The sequence below is a fragment of the Cololabis saira genome, chromosome 20, assembly GCF_033807715.1.
Source record: "Cololabis saira isolate AMF1-May2022 chromosome 20, fColSai1.1, whole genome shotgun sequence".
Classification (NCBI taxonomy): Eukaryota; Metazoa; Chordata; class Actinopteri; order Beloniformes; family Belonidae; genus Cololabis; species Cololabis saira.
In genome coordinates this window covers 35,021,650-35,047,328 of record NC_084606.1, presented here as the reverse complement: position 1 = coordinate 35,047,328, position 25,679 = coordinate 35,021,650, and the positions used below count along the sequence as shown (strand labels likewise).

The window sequence follows — 25,679 nt, the reverse complement described above, 5'->3', positions numbered from 1 at the left end:
TGGCGTTGAAGCATCACTGCCGAGAGCGCTCGGTGGTTTTCCTGCTCGTTGAAGCTCACAGTCATTTGGCCCGTTGCAGGCTCGTTTCCGTGTCTCCTCCCAGCGGCGCCGCTTTAGGTGCATGTGAGAAATGACACACGGAGTAAAGATCAGCTGGTCATGTCATGTGGGAGGTTCTTTATTCCAATCCTCCTCAAATGTGACTGATAGAGAACATCAAACACTAAGCCAGCAATTTTGCGTGATTATTTCCAGCGATATTAAATCTGCTGTCAGTCAGAAAGCATGTGCAGAGATAAGGAAGACTCGCCGGGGCTTACAGTAGATATGGCGCGTGGAGAGGAAGATAACTGTGGAGTGAAAAGGCGACGAGTTGATTTGATGATGCCCAATTATGCAGCAAGTGTATTGAGTGTTCTTGTTGTTGAATACAAAGATAGCAGAGGGGGATTGTGGGTATTGGCATGGTGTGTAAAAATGGCAAAGTGGCAATTGAGATGATAACCTTACCGTGTTAAAGCACGAAAGATTCTAAAGTCTTTCTAAAAGAAAATCCACAGAGAACTCTTCAACATATCGTTTTCATTTTTTGAAACCAGTCCCATTTAACATGTATTAAAAGCAGAGGTGTCAAGTAACGAAGTACAAATACTTCGTTACCTTACTTAAGTAGAAATGTTGGTTATCTATACTTCACTGGAGTAATTATTTTTCAGACGACTTTTTACTTTTACTCCTTACATTTTCACGCAATTATCTGTACTTTTTACTCCTTACATTTTAAAAACAGCCTCGTTACTCTATTTCATTTTGGCCTTTAAATAAAAACTATCCAGTTAAATTGCTCCATCCGGATAGAGTGAATTTGGTTGTGGTTGTTTCAGATGTTCTTGTCCAGTTTTGTTCTTACATCCGTTCCCTCAGATTCCTGCAACTAAACTTGGATGTACATTCCAATAAAGGTTAGGATAAATGATAACATGCCTCTGAAGTTTGACTTTTTGCACCATTACAATACTTATAGACAACTAGTCATCATATCTGCTGCTCTCTGAAACACATGTTAATGCTCAATAGTACACATATATGCTTCTTTAATATATTTGCATTATACTAAGATACATTCATTTTCAATGGCTTTTGTCCTTAATGGCTTTTTCCCCCTTACATTACTTTTATTTTTATACTTTAAGTAGTTTTGAAACCAGTACTTTTATACTTTTACTTGAGTAAAAAACTTGAGTTGATACTTCAACTTCTACAGGAGTATTTTTAAACTCTAGCATCTATACTTCTACCTGAGTAATGAATGTGAATACTGAAGACACCTCTGATTACTATGGAAGCATATGAGGGACTATATTCAAATTAAAATGCATTTGCGGAAATGCTTTTTCATTTTAAGAATGTGCCCGCATTATTTGAGTCAAAAATGAAATTGATAATATATAATCCGATTTGCATTTTAATTTTCGTATTCAACACTGCTTATTCTTGTACTTAATTCAAATTAAAAAGAAAAAGACGTTTGAGATTTAATTTTCAAATCATGCCTCAGCAAATAGTTCACAATATTCAATTTTAAATCTAAAATTTGAAAATTAAAATGCATTTGCAGAAATGCTTTTTCATTTTAAGAATGTAGCTGCATTATTTGAGTCAAAACTAAAATTGATAATATATAATCCGAATTGCATTTTAATTTTCGTATTCAACACTGCTTATTCTTGTACTTAATTCAAATTAAAAAGAAAAAGACGTTTGAGATTTAATTTTCAAATCATGCCTCAGCAAATAGTTCACAATATTCAGTTTTAAATCTAAAATTTGAAAATTAAAATGCATTTGCAGAAATGCTTTTTCATTTTAAGAATGTAGCTGCATTATTTGAGTCAAAAATAAAATTGATAATATATAATCCGAATTGCATTTTAATTTTATTCTTTACGCTGCACATTTTATGTCATAATCAAAAAGAAAACAAAGAAGACATTGCTTTTTCTTTTTCATGCTCTGCCCGCAAAAAAGTGTACAATATTCAAAATGAATTCGCAATCCCAGCGGCGCAGGAGAGTGACGTCACGGCTTCTCCTGTTCTCCAGCTGCAGCCCAGAAACCCTGGAAAATGTTCACGTTTTTTAAGGTGACATCGTATTTTGCCGATTTCCCAAAGTCTGTTAGAAAAGGTCTGATTTCCTACAACTCTAACAGAGTTCTAGATGTCAACATGAGACACAGACAGCAGCGTTTCTCTACACGGAGCGTTGGTGCCGGGCTGACTCCTCCTATTCAGACACGTGTGTTTGTTTACAACCTATGGAGCACGAAATGCAAAGAGGAGCAACGTCGACCGACAAGGTACAGTAATATTACCGGATTTTCACACAAAAATGACTTTACTAGCATTTTTGCTTGTTTTTAGCATAATGTTTGCATGTTGAGCATGTTATTTATTTATTCCAGCTTTGTACATAGACGAGTTGCATCAAGTCCAGGCAAGGGACACGCAGAAATTCTACCCCTGTCGTTGTCCAGCGTGACAGTCTGACCGTCAACGGTATTTTTTCATACAGTAAAGTTGTCACTTCTCAAAAGTACACTTCATTGCATGGTCAGATGTGATTATTATTGTTTTCTGAATTTGGAGAGCAGAGTTTGGCATACAGGCATACCACTGACTGAGGAGCCAGAAAATGTTTTAGAGTCCAGGTACATTTTTATGGCTAAATATTTACTCTAATCTAAATTGTATGTTTTGGTCCTGGTTATAGCATGCATTTCCTGAAAATGACTGCTGAGGAGCAGCATGAGTCTCCAGATGAGGAGGAGATCAATTATTTGAGAAAAACAATGTAAGTGAATGTTTGTGAGTCTTTTTGTCTTGTTTTGTTTTACTCGTGTGTAATTGGCAAAGTATTCAAGGCACTTGCAATGTCAATGTCAATGTCAATGTCAATTTAATTTATAAAGCACATTTAAAAACGACCGAGGTCGACCAAAGTGCTGTACAGCATACAAGAAAATAAAACAATACCAAAAGAAAAACACAGTACACAGTGTAGAAACAATAAAATCACTAACATACTAAAATGATCAATAAAATAGTAATAAAAAACATAACAGTACACATACAGTGCACAATCACTTCACACAGATGTGGGGAACTAAGTTGTTACACACTAAAAGCCAAAGAAAATAAATAAGTTTTCAAAGAAGACTTAAAAACCACTAGGGTCTGGGCAGATCTAACATTTAGTGGCAAACTATTCCACAGCTTAGGGCCGGCCACCGCAAAAGCTCGGTCACCTCTAGTTTTGAGCCTAGATTTCAGGTACGCTTCATTTTGTGGTTGATTCAAAATTAAATGTACCTGCGAATGCCTTGAATTGTTTGCCAGAAACACACTGAAGAAGGGGGATACGAAAACGTGTGACGATAAATATATATATATATATATATATATATATATATATTTTTTTTTTTTAAATTTTTTATTGTATTTTTATATTTTCAGCCACAAAAAGAGGGGTATACCTTAAATACATAGAACACAAACCCCCACAACTCAATTTCCAAAAAAAAAAAGTCAAAGTCCATACATACCAAAACATATTTCATAGTGCTATAATCATGCCAAATATACTAACCAAAAATTCTACTCAATGCACTAATTGAGAATACCAGATAGTACTACCCTATCTGTTCTATCAATGACTCTGAAATAATAATTAAATAGTTAAATAATATTCCTACCTACTTCTTGATGAAGGGGACTTATAAAAAAAAAAAAAAAAAAAAAGTAGGAAACACTTAATGTCATTACTTTCTTATCCTAAGTTGGGGCTGGTCCGTTAAAGAACCAAAATGATATCCAAATACATACCCTCAAAACACAACGAAAACAAAACCAAAAAAACCTAACAAAACAAAACAGACATAAACGGTGGGAAAACCCCACTTAAAACAAACACGACAACAAAACAATACAAACCATTACACTCAGGTCTTATCATTGTCACTATGCCTTACAATTACCTACGGATTTCTTAAAATCAAATTCTGTATGAGATTGCCATATTTTTAAAAAGTCTGAGGATTTGCCTTTACTCTTGTAGTAAATATCATCAAGTGTAAGGAGCGTGAGAGTTCGTTCCACCAATGGGCTAATACTGGGGGTTTAGATTCTTTCCAATTTAAGGTTATACATTTCCTGGCTGCCAACATAGCAAGATAAATATATTTTTACACTTGGAATTGCTGTTCCTTTTATCCTTTTAAGCTATACTTTATTAGGAATTCAGCACACAGTTGAGTGCATTGTCTCCTATTTATTTTACTGGTATGTAATTCCATTCTTATGTGTTTATGTATGCTCATCGATGATCCTGGTCAGAAGTTCAGGAAAAGGAGACGGCTCTGATGAGGAATATATTCCTCACCTTTGTTTATGGTATGCTTTACTTATTGGTTGTATATCAAGTATTTAGAAAATGTATAAAAGTACATATGTATTATGATATATACATATCATATACATATACTGTAATATGTATAGTACAGATTTTATTTGAAATGATAAAATACTATTAACACTATATGATATAAAAGTGAGTAATGTGACAGTAACAGAGCTGTTGTTTTTTTCTCAACTAACAGGACAACTTCAGACTTCGAGAACTTCCAAAATCACATCCTGATGTTTGCAGGAAAGCATTTTGGCTTTAGCCCACCTGTATACACAGCTCAGACATTGCTTGTAACACTTGGTTACAAGCAACGCCTCCCTGCACGAAACCGTGATGGGACACAAGATGTAAGTTGTTGGGGTTTTTTATATCATAGTTGTCTGACACCCCAATAGATTCTTAGCACTGTTACCATATCTCGTTGTGAAATTGTTTTAAATTATGTTGTTGTTTTTTCCCAAGTTACCGATGGTTCTACAATAAAAACATGAAGAGCTGAAGTGTGTATACCCTGAAAGAGAAAAAGGACTATGGCTACTGTACATCCCTGAACTACAGAAGGCCACTCTTTCAAAGAGGCTTCAGAGTGGAAAGGGCCTTCCCAGGAGACAGTCTGAGGCCTGGAGATCCAAGGCCCCTGGGTCTGCTGCCATATCACAGCCACCTCCTACACATGGACTGGTAAAAACTAAGGTGTCACGTGGAGATGCAGGTCCTCGTGATGACAGCTAAAACTTTGATTGCCTGTTGTTATATCTGTCTCAATACTCGGGAGCAAAGCTCCAGGATTTCAGGACAGAGTAAAATAATTCACTGACATAATTTCTTGTTCATGTCTTGTCACAATCCCTAAATAAATGTTGCTGTAATTGCAAATTATCTGATTATCATAACCTGTTTTCTCATAACTTCTCACTTGAATCAAAATCTCTGGGAGATTCTCTGCATTTGGTGTTTTTCACAATGAATATAATTCGGAATCGGAAAGATATATATATTTTTTATTCTGTAAACAAGGACAGAACTCAACATTTCTGACTTGTACATAATAAAATGTATAAAAATAAAAACTATTTACATTGAAAGTGTAACCCAGCTAAACACTATTCACACCAGCCAGTGCAAAAGAAATCCGGTGTACTGGTTGTTTGGAAGATTACAGATAGGTTTCCTGACCCAAACTACACAGCTTGGGATGACAACCTGATTTCCTTCCGCATGCCGCAACTCTCAGCTCCACTCCAGGCTTCTGGTGGTCATCGTGGTGAAGATGTTGTTCCAGGCAGCCCGGGCCGGCCACAAAACCCCATATTCTAATATAAAATACTGCATGTGTGCCATATGATTACTTATGCAGAGCTTCTCCAGGTCTGTGGGCATGTCCCTGCAGTTTGTGCAGCTGGGGTTCATCTGGACCACCTGGACTTGGACGCTCAAGTAACGCCATCACATCAAACACCAGGCCTGGCAGTCTGGTCACGACCTGCCCCAGAAAGGTTTTCATCTGTGGTGGAGTCAGGGCTGTGAGGTTATCCTACACATAAAGCATTTATTTGATATTTTATGTTATTGTACGAGATTGCATTACGAGATTTCCTGGATGACATGAGTTATCTAACCCAGCTAACAAATAAATAAATGTTACGCCAGAGAGTTGCCTTTGTAATTGTCTTTCCACAGCCAAACCTTATTTTTTGACCCTTAGAAACACGTCTACCTGCAAGTAATAAATTACCCTCTCGATTGTAAATGCAGTGATGTAAGTTAGATGTGATCTGCACACATCAAGCCAACATTTCTTTATAAAATAACATGCTCAACATGCAAACATTATGCTAAAAACAAGCAAAAATGCTAGTAAAGTCATTTTTGTGTGAAAATCCGGTAATATTACTGTACCTTGTCGGTCGACGTTGCTCCTCTTTGCATTTCGTGCTCCATAGGTTGTAAACAAACACACGTGTCTGAATAGGAGGAGTCAGCCCGGCACCAGCGCTCCGTGTAGAGAAACGCTGCTGTCTGTGTCTCATGTTGACATCTAGAACTCTGTTAGAGTTGTAGGAAATCAGACCTTTTCTAACAGACTTTGGGAAATCGGCAAAATACGATGTCACCTTAAAAAACGTGAGCATTTTCCAGGGTTTCTGGGCTGCAGCTGGAGAACAGGAGAAGCCGTGACGTCACTCTCCTGCGCCGCTGGGATTGCGAATTCATTTTGAATATTGTACACTTTTTTGCGGGCAGAGCATGAAAAAGAAAAAGCAATGTCTTCTTTGTTTTCTTTTTGATTATGACATAAAATGTGCAGCGTAAAGAATAAAATTAAAATGCAATTCGGATTATATATTATCAATTTTATTTTTGACTCAAATAATGCAGCTACATTCTTAAAATGAAAAAGCATTTCTGCAAATGCATTTTAATTTTCAAATTTTAGATTTAAAATTGAATATTGTGAACTATTTGCTGAGGCATGATTTGAAAATTAAATCTCAAACGTCTTTTTCTTTTTAATTTGAATTAAGTACAAGAATGAGCAGTGTTGAATACGAAAATTAAAATGCAATTCGGATTATATATTATCAATTTTAGTTTTGACTCAAATAATGCAGCTACATTCTTAAAATGAAAAAGCATTTCTGCAAATGCATTTTAATTTTCAAATTTTAGATTTAAAATTGAATATTGTGAACTATTTGCTGAGGCATGATTTGAAAATTAAATCTCAAACGTCTTTTTCTTTTTAATTTGAATTAAGTACAAGAATGAGCAGTGTTGAATACGAAAATTAAAATGCAATTCGGATTATATATTATCAATTTTAGTTTTGACCCAAATAATGCAGCTACATTCTTAAAATGAAAAAGCATTTCTGCAAATGCATTTTAATTTTCAAATTTTAGATTTAAAATTGAATATTGTGAACTATTTGCTGAGGCATGATTTGAAAATTAAATCTCAAACGTCTTTTTCTTTTTAATTTGAATTAAGTACAAGAATAAGCAGTGTTGAATACGAAAATTTAAATGCAAATCGGATTATATATTATCAATTTCATTTTTGACTCAAATAATGCGGGCACATTCTTAAAATGAAAAAGCATTTCCGCAAATGCATTTTAATTTGAATATAGTCCCTCATATGCTTCCATAGATTACAAGTGAAAGTGCAAATTTTCTTAATATCCCTGATTACTGAGAATTAGGACATTTTGCCAAGCCTGTCCGTTTCGTACAGCAATGAGCCATTCAAACATTTAGCATGCAGCAGCGGAACAAATGCGTGATTTTCACCAACATAAAACGTCGAAGAGGAAGGTATTTTAGTTTGGATTTGGCTGGATTTTAGCTGTGTGTGGAAGAAAACACAGCTTTGGGATTTATCTGAATGAAGCAGGTCCATGAGCACCAAGAAAGAACAAAAAAGCCAAAAATGCTGTGTTGTTTAGTAAAAAAAAAAAAAAAATGGTTTTGTTTTTATTCTTTTCAAAATGATGAGCAAGATTAGATCTCTTAGATGTCTAAATTCCCCAAGCCTAATTAGCTTGCTGTTGCTATGGCCCATTCTCAGCCATCATTAGGAAAGGCCTGATAATGCAAATGTCAAAGCTTTAGAAATACTCAGCCTACTCAAACCCAATAATCAGTAGCCATGGGTTCCTCTGAGCAACTGTCTCACACTCCGACAATGACAGCACATGAAGCTTACAAAGCAAAAGAAAGATGTGAGAAGACAGATGAAAGATTGCTCTTACATGGTTTCAGAAGCATGCTTTTGGAATTGTTTTAAAGACAAATCAAAAGCAACATTTTACTGTACAGGACCAGACTAAAAATAAACAACTTTCAACCTTGCACAGATTTATGACAAACGATCAATATGTTGTTCTAAAGGACCTTTTCCTAAGACTTCAGAAAGATTTCACGAGCAAGCCTGTCCTGCATCTTAAACACAACATCACAGGGATCAACCGTGTTTTCAGTTTCACTTGTGGAACTGAGTCATATCACATTTTGTGAGCCATCATTACATCATCCGTAAAGGTGCTGATGAAAAGAGGATGGTTTCTGCAGAAATGGAAGGTCCTCTTCACAAATCCACAATGGACTACCTGGAGAGGTACAATCTGAAGGTTTTACATGATATTTTGTACTATGGGATGTCTTGTGGGGTCACTATTCACATGACTACAGCCAACAAACAGTGCTCCCATTTGCTGTTGAATCAAACTGCAGTTTTGAAATTGCTTGAAAAATTGTTAAGTGTAATTTCAGTGTTAATCTGTCTATATCAGTTCAGGGGTCGGCAACCCTAGAGCGTTTTCAAAAACGCTTGACCTATTTTTCCTTCTTTTTTTCCCTTTTTTCTATTTTTTGTTTTTACTTTTTTTCTTCTTTTTTTCCTTTTTTTCTCTTTTTTTTCTTTTCCTTTCCTTTTTAATCTCGACATTTCGACTTTTTTCCAGAAATTTTGACTTTTTACTCAACATTTCGACTTTTTTCTTGACATTTCGACTTTTTTCTCGAGATTGTACTTCAACTTTAATCTCGACATTTTGACTTTTTTCTCGAAATTTAGACTTTTTTCTCGACTTTTTTCTCAACATTTCGATTTTTTTTTCAAGATTGTACTTCAACATTAATCTTGACATTTCCACTTTTTTCTCGACATTTCCACTTTTTTCTCCAAGTGCATAATGAAAAAAAAAATCTTCTCCCAGTTATACCTAATATAGATATATGCAGCATGTGCTGCCTTCATTCTAAGGCTTATACAAGACTTTTCATTTTTTGCGGTTCCAGACACATTTGTTTTTTGTGTTTTTGGTCCAATACGGCTCTTTCAACATTTTGGGTTGCCGACCCCTGGTCTATATTTACAAAAATCCTCATAATTTTTCACAATCTCCTTGTAGATCATGGCAGATATGCCTCTCAAAGGTTTTAACCACTGGTCACTATTTCAGGAAACTGTAGGCGCCCGGGGTTTTTTGGACCATATTTCATGTCCTTTTAATATTTAATTCAAATCATAATATTCATAACATTTATTTGATATATGATATTTTCATGTCTTTCCACTTCCAATTTTGACCACATGTGGGCGTCATAGCACAAGAATGTTATTGCTTCAGATGTGGGGATGACCCTTTATGGTCAGAAATGGTATTGCAACATGTGGTGGCTTTAATAATAGTTTAAGCTGTTAAAAAAACATTTTATATCTTTTCTTTTATTCCTGCTGTCCATTTCTTCAAATTGTGTAGCAAGGGGATCTCGTCCATATTAATCTCACTTTGATTTAAAGTATCTCATTTTTCTTGCTCACATTATTCTTAACACCTGTAGCAGACATTAATATTTGATGTTGGATGAGAGCGTCAGTATTTCCTTATTTGAGGTGTAAACCATACAGCACAAACATGTCTGTGGTGTAAAGCAGTGTTCCCCAACCCCCGGGCCGCGGCCCGGTACGGGGCCGCACAGAAAGGAAAAATCATTTCTGTAGCATCCCCGACTGATGATGGTTGACTCTCAAACTGATTGTTAGTTTTTATTCCTTGGATGTAAATACACTGCAAACACACCGTAAGAGCTATAAAGGAATTAAATAAAATAAAATAGAGTTAGTCTTTCTTAGGGGTGTAACAATATATCGTGCCACGAAATTTCGCGATACAGAAACGTCACGATACGTGTATTGTGTATTGCGATATTGTGTTATTAATATTAATCTATTGTGTTGATAGTAACACGCATCCGACCACGCGTGGCGACCGCGCCTCGACCCGCGGACCAAAATCTTACTACGCTCAGAAGAAACTAGTACCGTTTTGCGGTAATTATAGTCCCTAATTTACATCAGAATATAAAGAATATATTTATAAAATAATGAACCCTGAATTACCAAAATAACCTTCCTAACAAAAATAAATCTCCTCTTATAAGTTGAGCATGAATCAATCTGTTTTATGATGTAAAATTGTATGTATTTATTTACTTTTATTTATTTAATTTTAGTTGTTAAATTTCTGGAAAAGAAAAAAGTCAAATCATACATGAGAGAAACTATTCAGTTTGTGACCAAATAGTTTGTATGAAACTGAAGATCATAATGCAAACCTGACATTTACTTTTAATTCAGTTTGTGGAAAATGGTTGGCCTGGCTTTCTCTTTAAAACTTAAACAGTTATAAAGCATTACAAACTGTTACAATAGGGCAAACACACAGCATTGTTTTGTATTTTGTGTCTTTCAAATAAAAGACAATGGCCGGGTTTCCCAGATCCAACCTCTCTTAAGGATTTAAGAGAGGTTCAAAGAAGGTTTGAACTAAGAGAGAACCCTAAGATACGGGTGTTTCCCAGATGACTTCTTAACACCGTTCTTTAGTTTCGCTCTTTCAGAAGCTCTTTGGAGCAGCTGTCCGGTTCTGAAACCAAATCAATCGATGCCAGGCAAATCGATCACCGATCACTATCAGCGCATTTTCACACGCAGCACTGCTGCCTAACGCACTAATTCACTGCTGCCTGTGCGTTATAATGAAAAATTAAGATGATAAATATAATTCAATGACCCTTTTTCATCCAAACGGTGTGTTACTCCGTTATTTCTGGCTACAGTGAGGCTTTTTTTCCCCACACGCAGAAACCGGGAGGAAACAGGGTGGGCGTGTGTGTGTGTTCAAAAACATGAGCCAAGAGAAGGCGAGTTTCGCAAATCGCAACGTGGAATTACAGCAAACCCTGGTTTTTCGCAGGGGTTATGTTCCAAAAAGAACCCGTGATAAGTGAAATTATTTTTACAATTATAGAGGGCTTCAGATTGCAGAGATCATCCCCGCCTCGCACGTATTCCTCCTCTTACTGAATGATGCTGCATCCCGACTCCTGCTGTATACAGCGCGAGTCGGCAGGTGGGTTTTTTCAAGAGAAGAAAATAGTTATGGGTCGTTGTCTTCGCTCTTTTTTCTTCTGGGCAAAAAGATTCTTTAATATAAACCGACACCATTGATTATATTTGAGACTGTAATGAACGATTCATCAAAGGATCTCGTTCTTCAGCTGCTGCTTCCCTGTCATCACACATATAGGTGCTCGGGCTCGGGCTCGGGCAGGTGTCCCGGCTGCCTGGACAGCCCGGTCCGACAGCACGTCCAGGGGATTGAAGTGCTGACGCACGAATGCGTTCATAAAAACAGTTCTGCTTCGCGCACGGTGACGCGGTTGATTTGCAGCGAGAACATGCTGTATAGCAGCCAAATTATCAAATAAATGATATTCATGATGATCGTTTTATTTGTGCGTAAAGCATAAAGCATATACAGGAACACACTTGTTATTCCTTATTTTTCTTTTTTTTCCCCCTTTGCTGTCACCAATAAATGCTAAACAATATAAATCTAAAGTATAAAATAGATCAAAATTTGTGCGGGGTGCATTGTTTTAATATCTCATTGCTTGGTGTGATATTGTTTTGCCTGACGCGGCTGGATCTGTGAGTCTTTGTTCACTAAGATGGTTGTAAAGACTGGGTCAGCAGCATCTTTCATTTCCTTCTTAATGAAAGAGATACTTAAGCTAAGAGCAACTCTGGGAAACGCGATTTTCTTTCACAGGCTCCTTAAGAAGGTTTGAAAGAAGTCTTTCGCTGTTAAGAACTACTTAACTGATCTGGGAAACCCGGCCAATTTTTTTCCAGTCATATGTTCCTCATTCAAGGTTGTTAAAAAAATACTGCTATAATATCGTATCGTTATCGTGACCTCAGTATCGTGTATCGTACCGTATCGTGAGATTAGTGTATCGTTACACCGCTAGTCTTCTACATTCATATAAGTTTCATTTAACTTAAATACAGACCGACAGCTGCTGCAGCTACCGTTAACCGCAATACATGAGTAACCATGGCAACCAAACTCAAGCTGGACATAAATACGGCATCAAATTTGCAAACACTTTAGCATTCCCGACACTCGTTTAGTCTTTCAGACACACTTTCTACTGCCGTTAAACTTTTACCGTTAAAGTGCCGGATGTTTACAAGGTCTCGGTGAGACGCCTAATAAAAGCACTAAATATCGGTCTCCTTAATATATAACAAATAAAAATAAAAGCCTGGCTTTAAATAACGTTAATAAAAAAACAGACATAAAAACATATTAATTTCCATTATTTTATAAATTTTTTTTGAAAATGATGTTTTATTATTCATTATTATTACTATTATTATTAGTAGTAGTAGTAGTAGTAGTAGTAGTAGTAGTAGTAGTAGTAGTAGTAGTATAGAGAAAATACCACAGTTTTTAATGCCGATCTTGTCATTTTATTTAGTTTTTATCAACTACACCTTTAGATTGGGCCGTGAAAATATTGTCAGACATTAAACCGGTCCTGGTTCAGTAAAAGGTTGTGGACCACTGGTGTAAAGCAGTTACCACCCGGCTCCAGCTATCAGTATTGGGTATGGTGCACACAGAGTGGGAGGGCTGCGGTTTGGAGCCACATTCCAGATGTTCCACCACCGTTGAAACTGCCTGAGAAAAGTCACGCTGTGAACAACACTGACTTCACCACTGCTCTGCAAAATAAAGCCTGAAAGCACTTTGAAATGATGAGTCAAACTTCTCGTCTCTCACTTCCACCTTCCCTCCCCTTCTTCTTTTTGTCCTTCCTGTCTTCCTCAGGGGCTGGTGGGAGAGAAATACGGCAGCATCCGAGTGCCGGGGGAGGTGGAATCTGCAGAGTTTGAGATGATCTTGGATGCGGCCGTGGAAGCGGGGCTGGACACCCACATCTTGGAAGAGTGGTACTGCAGAGATGAAAACTCTGTGCCGCCCGCATACTACCTCAAGCCCAAATCTCAAATGCTCAAGAATTTCCAGAACTCAGTGAGTTTAACTAACTTGTTACATAAAACGGAAACTGAAACTGTTCTTGTAATCCAGGTTTTTTTCAAAGTTGCTTTTTCCATTTTGAGCATAGTTTAATCTTGGCATGGTTTAATACGGATAATAAGCATTTTCTTATTCAGTATAGATCAGGGGTCGGCAACCCAAAATGTTGAAAGATCCATATTGGACCAAAAACACAAAAAACAAATATGTCTGGAGCCGCAAAAAATGAAAAGTCTTGTATAAGCCTTAGAATGAAGGCAACACATGCTGCATGTATCTATATTAGTTATAACTGGGGGAAGATTTTTTTTTCATTATGCACTTTGAGAAAAAAGTCGAAATGTGGAGAAAAAAGTCAAAATTAGAGAAAAAAGTCGAAATGTCGAGGAAATAGTAAAAATTTAGAGAAAAAAGTTGAAATGTCGAGATTAATGTTGAAGTACAATCTCGAGAAAAAAGTTGAAATGTCGAGAAAAAAGTCAAAATTTAGAGAAAAAAGTCGAAATGTCGAGATTAAAAAGGAAAGGAAAAAGGAAGAAAAAAAGAGAAAAAAAAGAGAAAAATGTAAAAAAAAAAAAAAAAAGGAAAAAAAGACAAAAAAAAGGAAAAAAAAGAAGAAAAAAAGGAGAAAAAAAGGTCAAACATTTTTGAAAAAGCTCCAGGGAGCCTCTAGGGCGGCGCTAAAGAGCCGCATGCATCTCTAGAGCCGCGGGTTGTTGACCCCTGTTCTAGATTGTAGCCCTTAAAAAGGATATTTAACCCGTTGTCACAGTAGGACCGCCTGCAATTTCAAACTAGTCATCTTGATATGACATAAACAGCAGAGCACTGGGCATGGAGGGAATGATGCTCAATGTGAGTCTGTTATATGGTATTACTAAAAAAGCTAGAGTTAGATGGCCTAATGCAAATTATAGTAGAGGATAGGAAACAATTAAATCGTTAAAGACTTGTTAATAATTTTAAGCAGGCTTAGAGGGAATGCAATATAGAGATTAGAAAAGATGGCAGATATTCAAATGGTGTAGGGAGGTTTGGGTTTGATTGAAAGAGGAGCGAGAGGATGGACGGCAGAGAGAGAAATAGAAAATGGTTAAGGAAAAGAGACAGTTCAGAAGGCAGTTGGAAAAGGCGACAGAAGTAGAGAGGGAGGGGATCTGTGTTATACGAGGTTAAGGGTACTTAGAAGGGCAGAACATCTGAGAAAAAAAGAGGAAAGAAAAAGTACATCTGTTAAAAGATAGTTTAGCCAGGAAAAAGGAGGGCAGCTTAAACGAACAAGACTTGAGGTTGAAGAATATTTAAGAATGATTTACTCAGAGCACGAAAGAAAGGCAGGTCTTCCACCTGACATGCCACCTAAGTGGAAGGAAGTTCAGGAAGTACTGAGGCGTACAAAGGCTTCTCTGGCCTGAGGGCCAAGAAGTGTTCCCTACCGGGTCTGTAAAGGTGCACCTGATATCCTTCTGTTTTTGTGGAGGCAGTTAAGAATAGTTTAGGAGAAGCGTATAATTCCAAGGGCATGGCGTCGGGCAGGGAGTGTCCTTACTCCAAAGGAGAAGAAGTCTTTGGACCTCAGCCAGTTCTGGATGATTTCTCTTTGGGATGTAAAGGGTAACATTTTCTTAAGTGCAGTTACACAGAAATTAGTGAATTACTTAGAAAGGAAAGGTTTAATAGATACTGCAGTGCAGAAAGCAGCTGTGGGTGCGCTAAGATTGAGAAAAAGGAATTTGGATGGGATATTTTTAGATTTTGCAACTGCGTTTGGTTCAGCACCACATAGCCTAATTTGGAGTGCATTTGATTATTTTATTCTGCATGGGATAGTTGTTAACTTTATGAAAGCATATTTTCAGGACATTGGATTGTGTATTAATACGGTAAGTTTCACAACATGCTGGCAGAGGTTAGAAACAGGTATTATGGCAGGATGTACGATTTCCCCAATGGCATTCACAATTGCAATGGAAATTAAAGCTGCAAGCAGCGATGAACGGGCACTCGCTCGTGCAATTTTCATGGATAAAGGTCAAGGACTCAAAACTAAGTCCGATGACACCACCCAAGACTCTTTATGTCAAACTATTCAAAAGTTATGGCAGAAAATAGGAACTATCACATATCGACCAATGAGAAGAAGGGGCGGGGCTAATTTGCACCAATTATGTTCAAGGACTCAAAACCGAGTCCGATGACATCACCCACGACTCTTTATGTCAAACCATTCAAAAGTTATGGCAGAAAGTAGGGACTATCAAATATGGACCAATCAGATGGGGGGCGCGCTTTTTGGCGTCTATCGTCGCCACGGTAACGCTTTTGACTGAGAAAAGTAATGCGCGTCGTCGCAGGATGGAAACGAACATTTTGATGTATAACACACCTGGGTGCACGTTACGGTTCGGGCGAGAAGCAGCCGAAGAAATGGCATAAATTGCGCCAAAATTACATTAATGATTAATTGAAAATGGCCGACTTCCTGTTCGGTTTCTGCCATGGTGCCAAGAGACTTTTCCTTAAGTTGCGACATGATACAGGTGTGTACCGATTTTCCTGCATGTACGTCAAACCGTTGAGGCACAAAGTTTTCTAGGGGGCGCTGTTGAGCCATTTTGCCACGCCCATTAATACAAACCATTAACTTTTGGGGCACGTTTAGGGGGGCAAAAAGGCCCTCATTTCGTCGGAAAAATTAAAATAAAAACAAGAAAAAAAAATTGCTACAGATACAATAGGGCCTTTGCACTGTAAGTGCTCGGGCCCTAATAATTGTCAGAGCTTCCAAATGGGTTGTAGGTGGAGAGAGATGTCAGAATGGGATACCACTCCCACCAGTTAGGGCTTCCATGGATGATTTGACACTAAATATGAATCTCAGGTGGGCTGACATGAAGATTAAGCCTAGCAAGTCTGGGAGCATCTCCGTTTCTAGGGGAAAGTTAAAGGAGCCGTCTGTAAGAAATGTCCAAATCTGGTACTGCAGTCACTTTCAAAATATTGTTGAGCGGCGTGTACCCTCCCCCTCCTCCCCCCGACCAGAGGTTGCCAGGTAGGCTGCAGAATGCAGCAGGAACGTAGGCTGCCATGGCTGCATAATTAGAGCCAGCTGGCAACCCGGATGCCGAAACAATACTGACTTGGTGATTGGGAGATAGGTGGAGGGTGGAGCTTCAGAAACAATACTGACTTGGTGATTGGGAGATAGGTGGAGGGTGGAGCTTCAGAAACAATACTGACTTGGTGATTGGGAGATAGGTGGATGGTGGAGCTTCAGAAACAATACTGACTTGGTGATTGGGAGATAGGTGGAGGGTGGAGCTTCAGAAACAATACTGACTTGGTGATTGGGAGATAGGTGGAGGGTGGAGCTTCAGAAACAATACTGACTTGGTGATTGGGAGATAGGTGGAGGGTGGAGCTTCAGGCCAAAACAAAAAATGACAACATAAACATCAGTTGAGGGCTGCAACTCCTCTTTTTAAACTGGAATATCCTGGCTTGAGTGCTGTTGTCAGTGACATAAGTATTTGAAATGAACATGATTTTTAAATGTCTGTTGACATATCGGGGTCATTTTATGATTCGTTTTATTATTGCTCTTACATACAGCTCCTTTAAGTGATAGGAAGTGTATCGTTGGTGAGGAGGAAATCCCAACAGTTAAAAAAGTGAGTGAAGAGTTTAGGCAGGTGGTACAGTGTGGACCTGAGTATTAAAGAGCAGGTAGAGCGAGTTTGAGAGGATGTTGCTAGAGGATTGGATAGAATAGAGAAGTAATCTCTTCCAGAAAAGCTGAAGTTGTGGTGTTAGCAGTTTGGCTTATTCCCCAGGTGGATTGTCCATTTTCACAAATTCCAATATCTACCATGGAGAGAATGGAGAGGGTAGTTGGCTCCGATATAAGGAAGTGTTTAGGTTTCCCTAGAGGTCTAAGTAGTGTAGCATTGTACAGGAAAGGAATATTGCAGCTACCAATATCTAGTTTAACAGAGGAGTTTAACCCTATAATCCCAGCTCTATCATATTTGATACAAGGATTTCTGATTTGCTGGCCTAAATGAAGTTAAAGAGACAAAACATGAACTATCTTGGGTTCATACTGTCTGCTGTTAAAGTCAAAGTAAATCTTATGAATTGCTGCTTCTACTTTTTTTCCATGTCATCTCGACTTTATTCCGATTGGGAAATGTACTTGAATAAGACGTGAATGTTCCTTTTGTTAGCGTACATGTCTCCGCACTACTTGGACAAATAGGAATGACAGCGTTCCCTCAGTGCGTGATGAGTGTACAGTCTGGGTAGTACGGTCTGTCCTCTCTCTGGCCCCTGTCCCACCTAGATGGAGTCCAGCGGCGCAGCAAAGACCAAGAACGACAAGGCCTGGAGGAATGTGTCGGAGGAGATCAAGAGGATCTTCAGAACAGCTGTGCTGCAGCTCCAGGAGAAGGGGACCATGAAGAGCCCTCAGGCCAAGAAATTCCTCTGCTCTGGTTAGTCTACACTCTCTTTTTTCTTTCTTTTGCATCTTTTTAGGTCATGTGTTTGTTTGATTTATTTTTTATTTTTCTTTTGCTTGGCCATACATCAACTCATCTGTCTTCATGACAGATACATGTAAATCATCTTCAGCAAAACCTTATTTGTAGTAGAGCTGAACAATTAGTTGACTTTAAAGGGGACCTATTATGGCATTTAATGTCTATTTTAAAACAGGCCTTGAATGTCTTTAAAAACAAGCTTTTGATTGTTTTTTCTGAATAAATTAGAAATTCAGCCTCTGAGCCATGTCTTTATCTTCCCATTCTCTAACCTCATTATCTATGCAGGATTCTGAGTGGGCGGGGCTATTATAATGAGGCTCTGTGCTGATTGGCTGCCTGAATGACGCGGTACACCGCTACGAAAAAATGGCAGAAGCTCCGGCCGGCGGAGTTATGCCTGAATTATGGTTCTACGTTAAATCGACGCAGACCCTGCCCCGCCATAGGGTCGGCATTGGTACCATAAAACCATAAATCAGCCTTTACACCAGCGACAAAATCAGTTCCATTGCTTTATTTTCTATTGGACTGTCCTAACTGGACGCAGCGATGCGGCGTACCGTTTTGAGCTGAACATTTGTCGGACACCCTGCTTCTATTTTCTTCCTGTCGCTCGCGTTGAAAGCCGGTTGAAAGCGCTGTAGGAAACGGTCACGGATGAGGAACGGCTGATCCAGTTAGTTGAAATGAGAAGTTATCTCTATGATTCCTCCTCATTTCACTACAAAAACCTCAATAAAGTGGCAGCTGCTGGAGGGAGATGGACAGAGAGCGTCCGATGTCACGCAGTGCTACGATAGTCGGACGCTCTCATGCAGTTACACGGTTTTATAGTTGTGGGCGTGGTTTCACGCATCGGAGGCCAAACCTCTGCTCCTGTCGTGACGTCACGACAAGAGCAGAATCTTATTGGCTCGTAGATCCACATCACACTGGACGGCTCATCCGGGCGGCTGTACAGACACTGCAGAATTTGGTTGCTTTCCTCCTTCTCTGAGTTGGCAGGCTGAGGGGAGACCACTTTATATATGTTAAAGCAAGAGAAAACCTGCTTTTCATAATAGGTCCCCTTTAAATCAAATCCATGATTTGAAAAAAAAAGGCTGCACATTAGAGATAACGTCAAAAACCTACTGTAGCCATTCACTGGTTTTACAAAGTCATAATGCCCTATCCGTTACAGTCATCCCCACCAATGACAAATACCATTCTCCTCGTGCACTTTTCACACCAAACAACAGAGAATGGCTCAAGTCTTGACACCTGGGTGTAAGGAAAGCATAACATTTATGTTTGCTTCTGTTCAACATAAAAGCATAGATGGAGCATCTATCCTGCAAAAAAGCAGGACTTCTGTCCAGCAGAAGTAGTTTGGATATAGGATGAATATGTTGCATCTTTTATTGTTCATTTTAGCTGTCTTCCCCTCTTTTTGGGTTCGTCATTTTTAATTTTCTTGGAAGGGGTGTTATGTAGACCAATATTTCTCATGTGGTCCGTCTTCAGCTTTACCTTTACCTCAGTTAAAGGAGCCGTCTGTAAGAAATGGCCAAAACTGGTACTGCAGTCACTTTCCAAATATTGTTGAGCGGCGTGTACCCTCCCCCTCCTCCCCCCGACCAGAGGTTGCCAGGTAGGCTGCAGAATGCAGCAGGAACGTAGGCTGCCATGGCTGCGATAATTAGAGCCAAGCTGGCAACCCGGATGCCGAAACAATACTGACTTGGTGATTGGGAGATAGGTGGAGGGTGGAGCTTCAGAAACAATACTGACTTGGTGATTGGGAGATAGGTGGAGGGTGGAGCTTCAGAAACAATACTGACTTGGTGATTGGGAGATAGGTGGAGGGTGGAGCTTCAGAAACAATACTGACTTGGTGATTGGGAGATAGGTGGAGGGTGGAGCTTCAGGCCAAAACAAAAAATGACAACATAAACATCAGTTGAGGGCTGCAACTCCTCTTTTTAAACTGGAATATCCTGGCTTGAGTGCTGTTGTCAGTGACATAAGTATTTGAAATGAACATGATTTTTAAATGTCTGTTGACATATCAGGGTCATTTTATGATTCGTTTTATTATTGCTCTTACATACAGCTCCTTTAAGGCCCTGCAACTAAAACCAGCCTGTGAACCCCCTGTCGGGTCCACTACCAACCAGTTGAGAATCACTGCTATTGTTTGTTTTTGCTGCTGTTTTAAGTCCTCACTGCCATGTTATGCACTTTGTAACATTGTTTTGGCAAAGTCCTATATAAATGAAGATTTTTTTATTATTTTGTATTATTATTATTATTATAAGTGAGATGCAAAACAGAAAAAATGCTGAGAAAATTGAAAATGCGCTGCAGTCCAGCTGTCAAGAGGCAGCACTGGCCACATTAAAGAAGCCCCACAGGCCACAGTACCATAAATGTACATAAAATAACATTACAATAAAAGAATTCACACATTTTTCAGCCCTAACCAATAGTCATATTTCTTCTATTGCATTTGTCTATGAGGCTGCTGTTTCCAGCAGTGCAGACGATACTGAGTGCCATTAATATATTGTGGGAATGATTTGCATGTTGCCACTTCCATCAAGAAAGTGACGATAAAATATAGAGTTTGGTGTTCGTGATGCACAGTATATTGAGAAGAATAAGTAGATCCATGAAAAAACTGACAAAGGAAAAAGGTGCAATTAAATATATGGCTCTTACTTCAGCACCACAGACAGCAGCACAGATTTACCCAGCGTAATTACTCTTACTGACATTTCACAGTCATGGCTGAGGCCACAGACTCTAAAATTCACAAATATTGGTCAGATAAAGAATCAATGAGGAAGGCAGACTAGAATAAAATATTAAACCAAACCAGAGAGATGTATTTCAGTTTATTTAACCTTTATTTAACCAGGAAATAAGATTGTATGAATGTAAATGTCATATTCAAGCACAGTTTTTCCAGTTCTTTACAAGCTTCAGGGATGACAACAAAGACTTCAAATACATTTTTAATATGTAAGATGCTAATGTTGTCTTTATTGATTTCTTTGCATGCTCTCCACATGTTTTTTTTCCCACTGGGATCAAACCGTAATCCTTAGATCTTCATACCATTGCGCATGTAGTCGGGTGAAAAAAGGAGAAGAACAACATAGTTCCTCTCATTCTTATTTTTATACTGTGAAGCTGATTGAATGTGTTCCTTATCACTTCTTCCCTCGAAAAGACATTTCAAGTGGGAATCGCCAAGTTATTACTGAATTATTTGGACAGCACTAAACTAATCTTCCAAGATGCTCCTTTTTATCTCTTAGGCTGTCATTTTGGGACACGAGCTCAGCAATAAAATGACACGTCAGTGTTTTATAACCCAGACACAACTCTGAAATAAAGAACAAATAATACTGGAAAGGGGATGAAAAGGAGGAGTATCTGTTGTAAATTTGAACTGAACAACCAGGACGAGGGCTAAACTGGTTTGATGGTATGATTTAGAGATTATTGTGCTTTCCCTTTGTTAATGTATAATGTGTTTTATAGCTACCTTATGAAATGCACATTTTTTTGCGCTGAAGGGTCAAAGTGTGAGTATTTGACACTGCACAAAAAATAATAATGCATGAAAATCAATGTTGCTGCTCATTAGGAATGGGTGATATTTTACCGTTCACGATGTAACGTCAAAAAAATTCCCCACGGTAAGAATTTGTCATCTCACGGTAAAAACGATAAATTCCCCTTGATGATGTTTTTGTGTAAAGCTGATTTATGGTTCTGTGTTAAATCCACGCACAACGTACGTGAAGGAAGGAAGGAAGGAAGGAAGGAAGGAAGGAAGGAAGGAAGGAAGGAAGGAAGGAAGGAAGGAAGGAAGGAAGGAAGGAAGGAAGGAAGGAAGGAAGGAAGGAAGGAAGGAAGGAAGGAAGGAAGGAAGGAAGGAAGGAAGGGAGGGAGGGAGGGAGGGAGGGAGGGAGGGAGGGAGGGAGGGAGGGAGGAAGGAAGGAAAATATGAGCCAGAAAGAAAGAAAAATATGAGCCAGAAAGAAAGAAAGAAAGAAAGAAAGAAAGAAAGAAAGAAAGAAAGAAAGAAAGAAAGAAAGAAAGAAAGAAAGAAAGAAATGAGCCTGAAAGAAAGAAAGAAAGAAAGAAAGAAAGAAAGAAAGAAAGAAAGAAAGAAAGAAAGAAAGAAAGAAAGAAAGAAAGAAAGAAAGAAAGAAAGAAAGAAAGAAAGAAAGAAAGAAAGAAAGAAAGAAAGAAAGAAAAATCCCGTTAATGACGTATTTTGTATTGGTATTTTTTTTATCGTTATAGGGATAAATGCCAGAAATTATCGGGATACATTTTTTGTCCAAAACAAAAAAATCTACTTTTGCATGTAGTATATAGTAAATAGTATATAGTAAAATAATTCATTTTTTCATTTTTTTTCATCTAAAAACATGGTGGCATCATGACAAAAACCTGGCATTTAAAGGGTTAAAATCTTAAAAGAATCATGAATATTTGATATCAATAATTAGGTCAGATGTAGGTGAAAAAAATAGCTCAATGAAAGTAGAATATAATATTAATGTATAATATGTTTTATAGTTACTTTATGAAATGCGCATTTTTTGCGCTGAAGGGTACAAGTGTAACAATTATTAGAACTGTCCCGGAGGGTTAATTACATAGTGAAAATACAAACTGTAATACTACCGTACTTTGTGAGATTAAGAATATGGGAAATGTTCTTCTACTGCACTATTTTACTTTTGCAGATTGTAATATGTTAAGGATTGGTTGCTTTCACAATTGGAAGATGTTACAAAGGAGATTTCTGAACCAGAGAATGATAAATATATATTTTTTTGTCTCTCATTTCAGCTTTGGAGGATGAATTAGACTTTGCCCTTGGGAAACAAACACCTGCCTTTCTCAGGAAATGTGTCTGCTACATCCGCAAGATCTCCAACTTCGACCGCTTCGCCAAACTCCCCGAAATGTCCCGCTACATGGACATCGTGGTCGCTGCCGATCGCGTGATGCGCAACCAGGAATCCTACGAACGCCTCCTGAAGGTGAGGGACGAATTCATCCCGACCATCGTGGCCGCCTCCAACCTCCGCGTGTATTCCTCCGTCACTCACTGCGACATGAAGCTGGGCTACTCCCAGGAGGTGGAGAGCCACTACGTGGAAGGTCTGTGTAAGCAGTTCTACGAGGACATGGTGGACATCATCCAGGCCACGGTCCAGCAGAACTTTGACACAGAAACGGATCCGCTGTACGACGAGATCCTGCAGCACCTGTCCCTCTGCAAGACCTACGCAGCGCTCTACGAGTACAAAACAGAGTCTCTAGAGTTTGTGCAGGAGTATGTGATGCCGTCTAAGGGGAGCAGGATGAGCCCTCTAGTGGTGTACGGAGGACCCTGCACGGGGAAGACCCTGCTGCTGTCTGAGGTGGCCAAACAGGTGAGACGTGCACAGCAGAATGTTTAATCACTTCTTTTTTTTGTGTTGTCCTCATCCCTCCTCCTGTTCGGCTCTCACAGCGTGTTAACGTTTCCTTCCATCCATCTGTTTGATCTCAACATGTGTCCATCGTTGTGCAACAGAGTATGAGGAGGCGTGCAACTGTTCATTTCATCTCATCAAACACTTGCACGACCATCTGCGCATCTGCCAAGAGGCAATCCATTGTCATGCATTTGTTTTTATGCTTCTCTGAAGTGTGTGCCCACTGTTCCACATCTGCTTTGTGCATTTCTCCCTTTTTAATATATTTTTTAATATATTTATATACAGGACTGTCTCAGAAAATTAGAATATTGTGATAAAGTCCTTTATTTTCTGTAATGCAAAAATGTCATACATTCTGGATTCATTACAAATCAACTGAAATATTGCAAGCCTTTTATTATTTTAATATTGCTGATCATGGCTTACAGCTTAAGAAAACTCAAATATCCTATCTTAAAAAATTAGAATATTCTGGGAATCTTAATCTTAAACTGTAAGCCATGATCAGCAATATTAAAATGATAAAAGGCTTGCAATATTTCAGTTGATTTGTAATGAATCCAGAATGTATGACATTTTAGTTTTTTTAATTGCATTACAGAAAATCACAATATTCTAATTTTCTGAGACAGTCATGTATGTAATAATGCCAGATGTATGTTTTTAAGGATATGTGTGTTTTATACGTGTATATTGGTTGGCCGCAGACAGTCATATCTACTCCTCCTGTTCAGTACTTATATCCACCGTCAGTATAATGCACATATTTAGCTTGCAGCAGGTTCTGTAAAAGTATAACAGCAAAAATAATAGAGTAAAATTCTAAATGTGAAAATTGCACATCACCAGGGAGCAAATCTTTAAAAGATAATGTTTAAAACTGAGAATTAAATCAAGTTAAGGATAAATTGACCTGAAGGTTTTTTGCCTCAGGCTAAAAGTAATAAACAGCATACACACACTAACAGTTTCATTTTAACTGATACTGCTACAAAACACCTCTATTGCTTCACAATAATAGGACCTAATGTCTGTTTTCGAGTTAGGATTTACAGTCTCAAGCATCTTAACATCTTGTTCTTTCATTTTTGATAGCAAGTGATTTCCAAACATGCCTTTAATGTCTGAATGCAAGTTAATAGAAGCTAGCTTTTGCATCAACTGAAGAAAAATCTCCAACTACTCACACAACTGTTTCTTACAACTCCGTTGTGTCCTGTATAGTCATCTCCAGCTGATTAGTGTTCACTGCATTTTAAGATTAAATGATGGCTTCAAGCCCTTTGTGGGATGAGAATAAAACAGGAATATTATCTGACTAAAGCCAGAATACCAAAGGTGGTAAATGAAGACAAAACTGCTCTGCTTCTACTCAAGTCCTGCAAGTCATGCCTGGCCTTTTTGATTTTTGATTTTCTTTTGACCGCTTTGCCTCCGCGAAGTCCATATATTTATGATAATGTCCACCTCGAAGGGCATTATCCCGCTTATACCACGGTCACTTACCAAAAAACATAAATATTAAATCAGTTATTCATGCTTTAATGTGTTTTCAGTTGAAATCATTAGTTTTATAACAAGCCACAGCTGAGCGGCTGAGCGGACTATTTAATCTCTCATCTGCAGCCGCTTGTTCGTTTAAAGTTTTAGGCTCGCGATCCTCGCCACTGCTTGCCGGAGCATTGGGAGATGATAAAATGTTGCTCCATTTTGGTCTCTCCTGTACTGATGGAGTCCAGTAAGCCTGCAGGCTGCTCTCCCAGCGATTTTCCAGCCCAGCATCAGAGAGACGGCCAGCAACCGTGCTCTGTAGGCTATGTCACCTCCTTCTGCCGTTTCTCCGGTTTCTTTTCATTTTCTGTTCTCTCCTCTTCTGCATCCCAGTCATCAAAATTGTTAAATTCACCAAATAAATTAAAAGAAATTACAAAATCACTCATGTCACCGTACTGCGGTAGCCGGCTCTTCTTCTCTGAATCTCCGTTGCCGTGGTTACCACCTGGCAGTTGATCCAGCGCAATGATATTAAAGTTATCAGGCAACTTGACCAAACTTGTTTTCTAGGTTAAGTTATAACCTACACCTGCCAGCCAATCAGAATCGAGTATTCACACAGACTGTGGTATGTGTATGTATATATATATATGTATATATATATATATATATATATATATATATATATATATATATATATATATATATATATATATATACATACATATATTTACATAGTAAATGTTCCAAAGACAGATCTTTTGTTTCAAAGCTAATAGTG

The 25,679-nt window shown here is 38.3% G+C and overlaps 1 protein-coding gene and 1 long non-coding RNA gene across 4 annotated transcripts in view; both read left to right on the top strand.

Moving 5' to 3' along the window:
• Positions 1–25,679, top strand: part of LOC133420678 (NACHT and WD repeat domain-containing protein 2) — a 115,531-nt gene that overhangs the window by 81,350 nt on the left and 8,502 nt on the right. For 2 of the 3 annotated variants that reach the window (XM_061710442.1, XM_061710441.1), the window contains exons 5-7: positions 13,156–13,359; positions 17,708–17,858; positions 22,767–23,356. In XM_061710442.1, the coding sequence (XP_061566426.1) occupies positions 13,156–13,359; positions 17,708–17,858; positions 22,767–23,356 (945 nt within the window). The remainder of the gene's footprint in view (positions 1–13,155; positions 13,360–17,707; positions 17,859–22,766; positions 23,357–25,679) is intronic. The other variant, XM_061710443.1, reaches the window with a different exon arrangement.
• Positions 2,139–2,933, top strand: LOC133420738 (uncharacterized). The gene is made up of 3 exons (XR_009770619.1): positions 2,139–2,358; positions 2,464–2,557; positions 2,772–2,933. It is a non-coding gene; the product is annotated as an uncharacterized LOC133420738 (long non-coding RNA).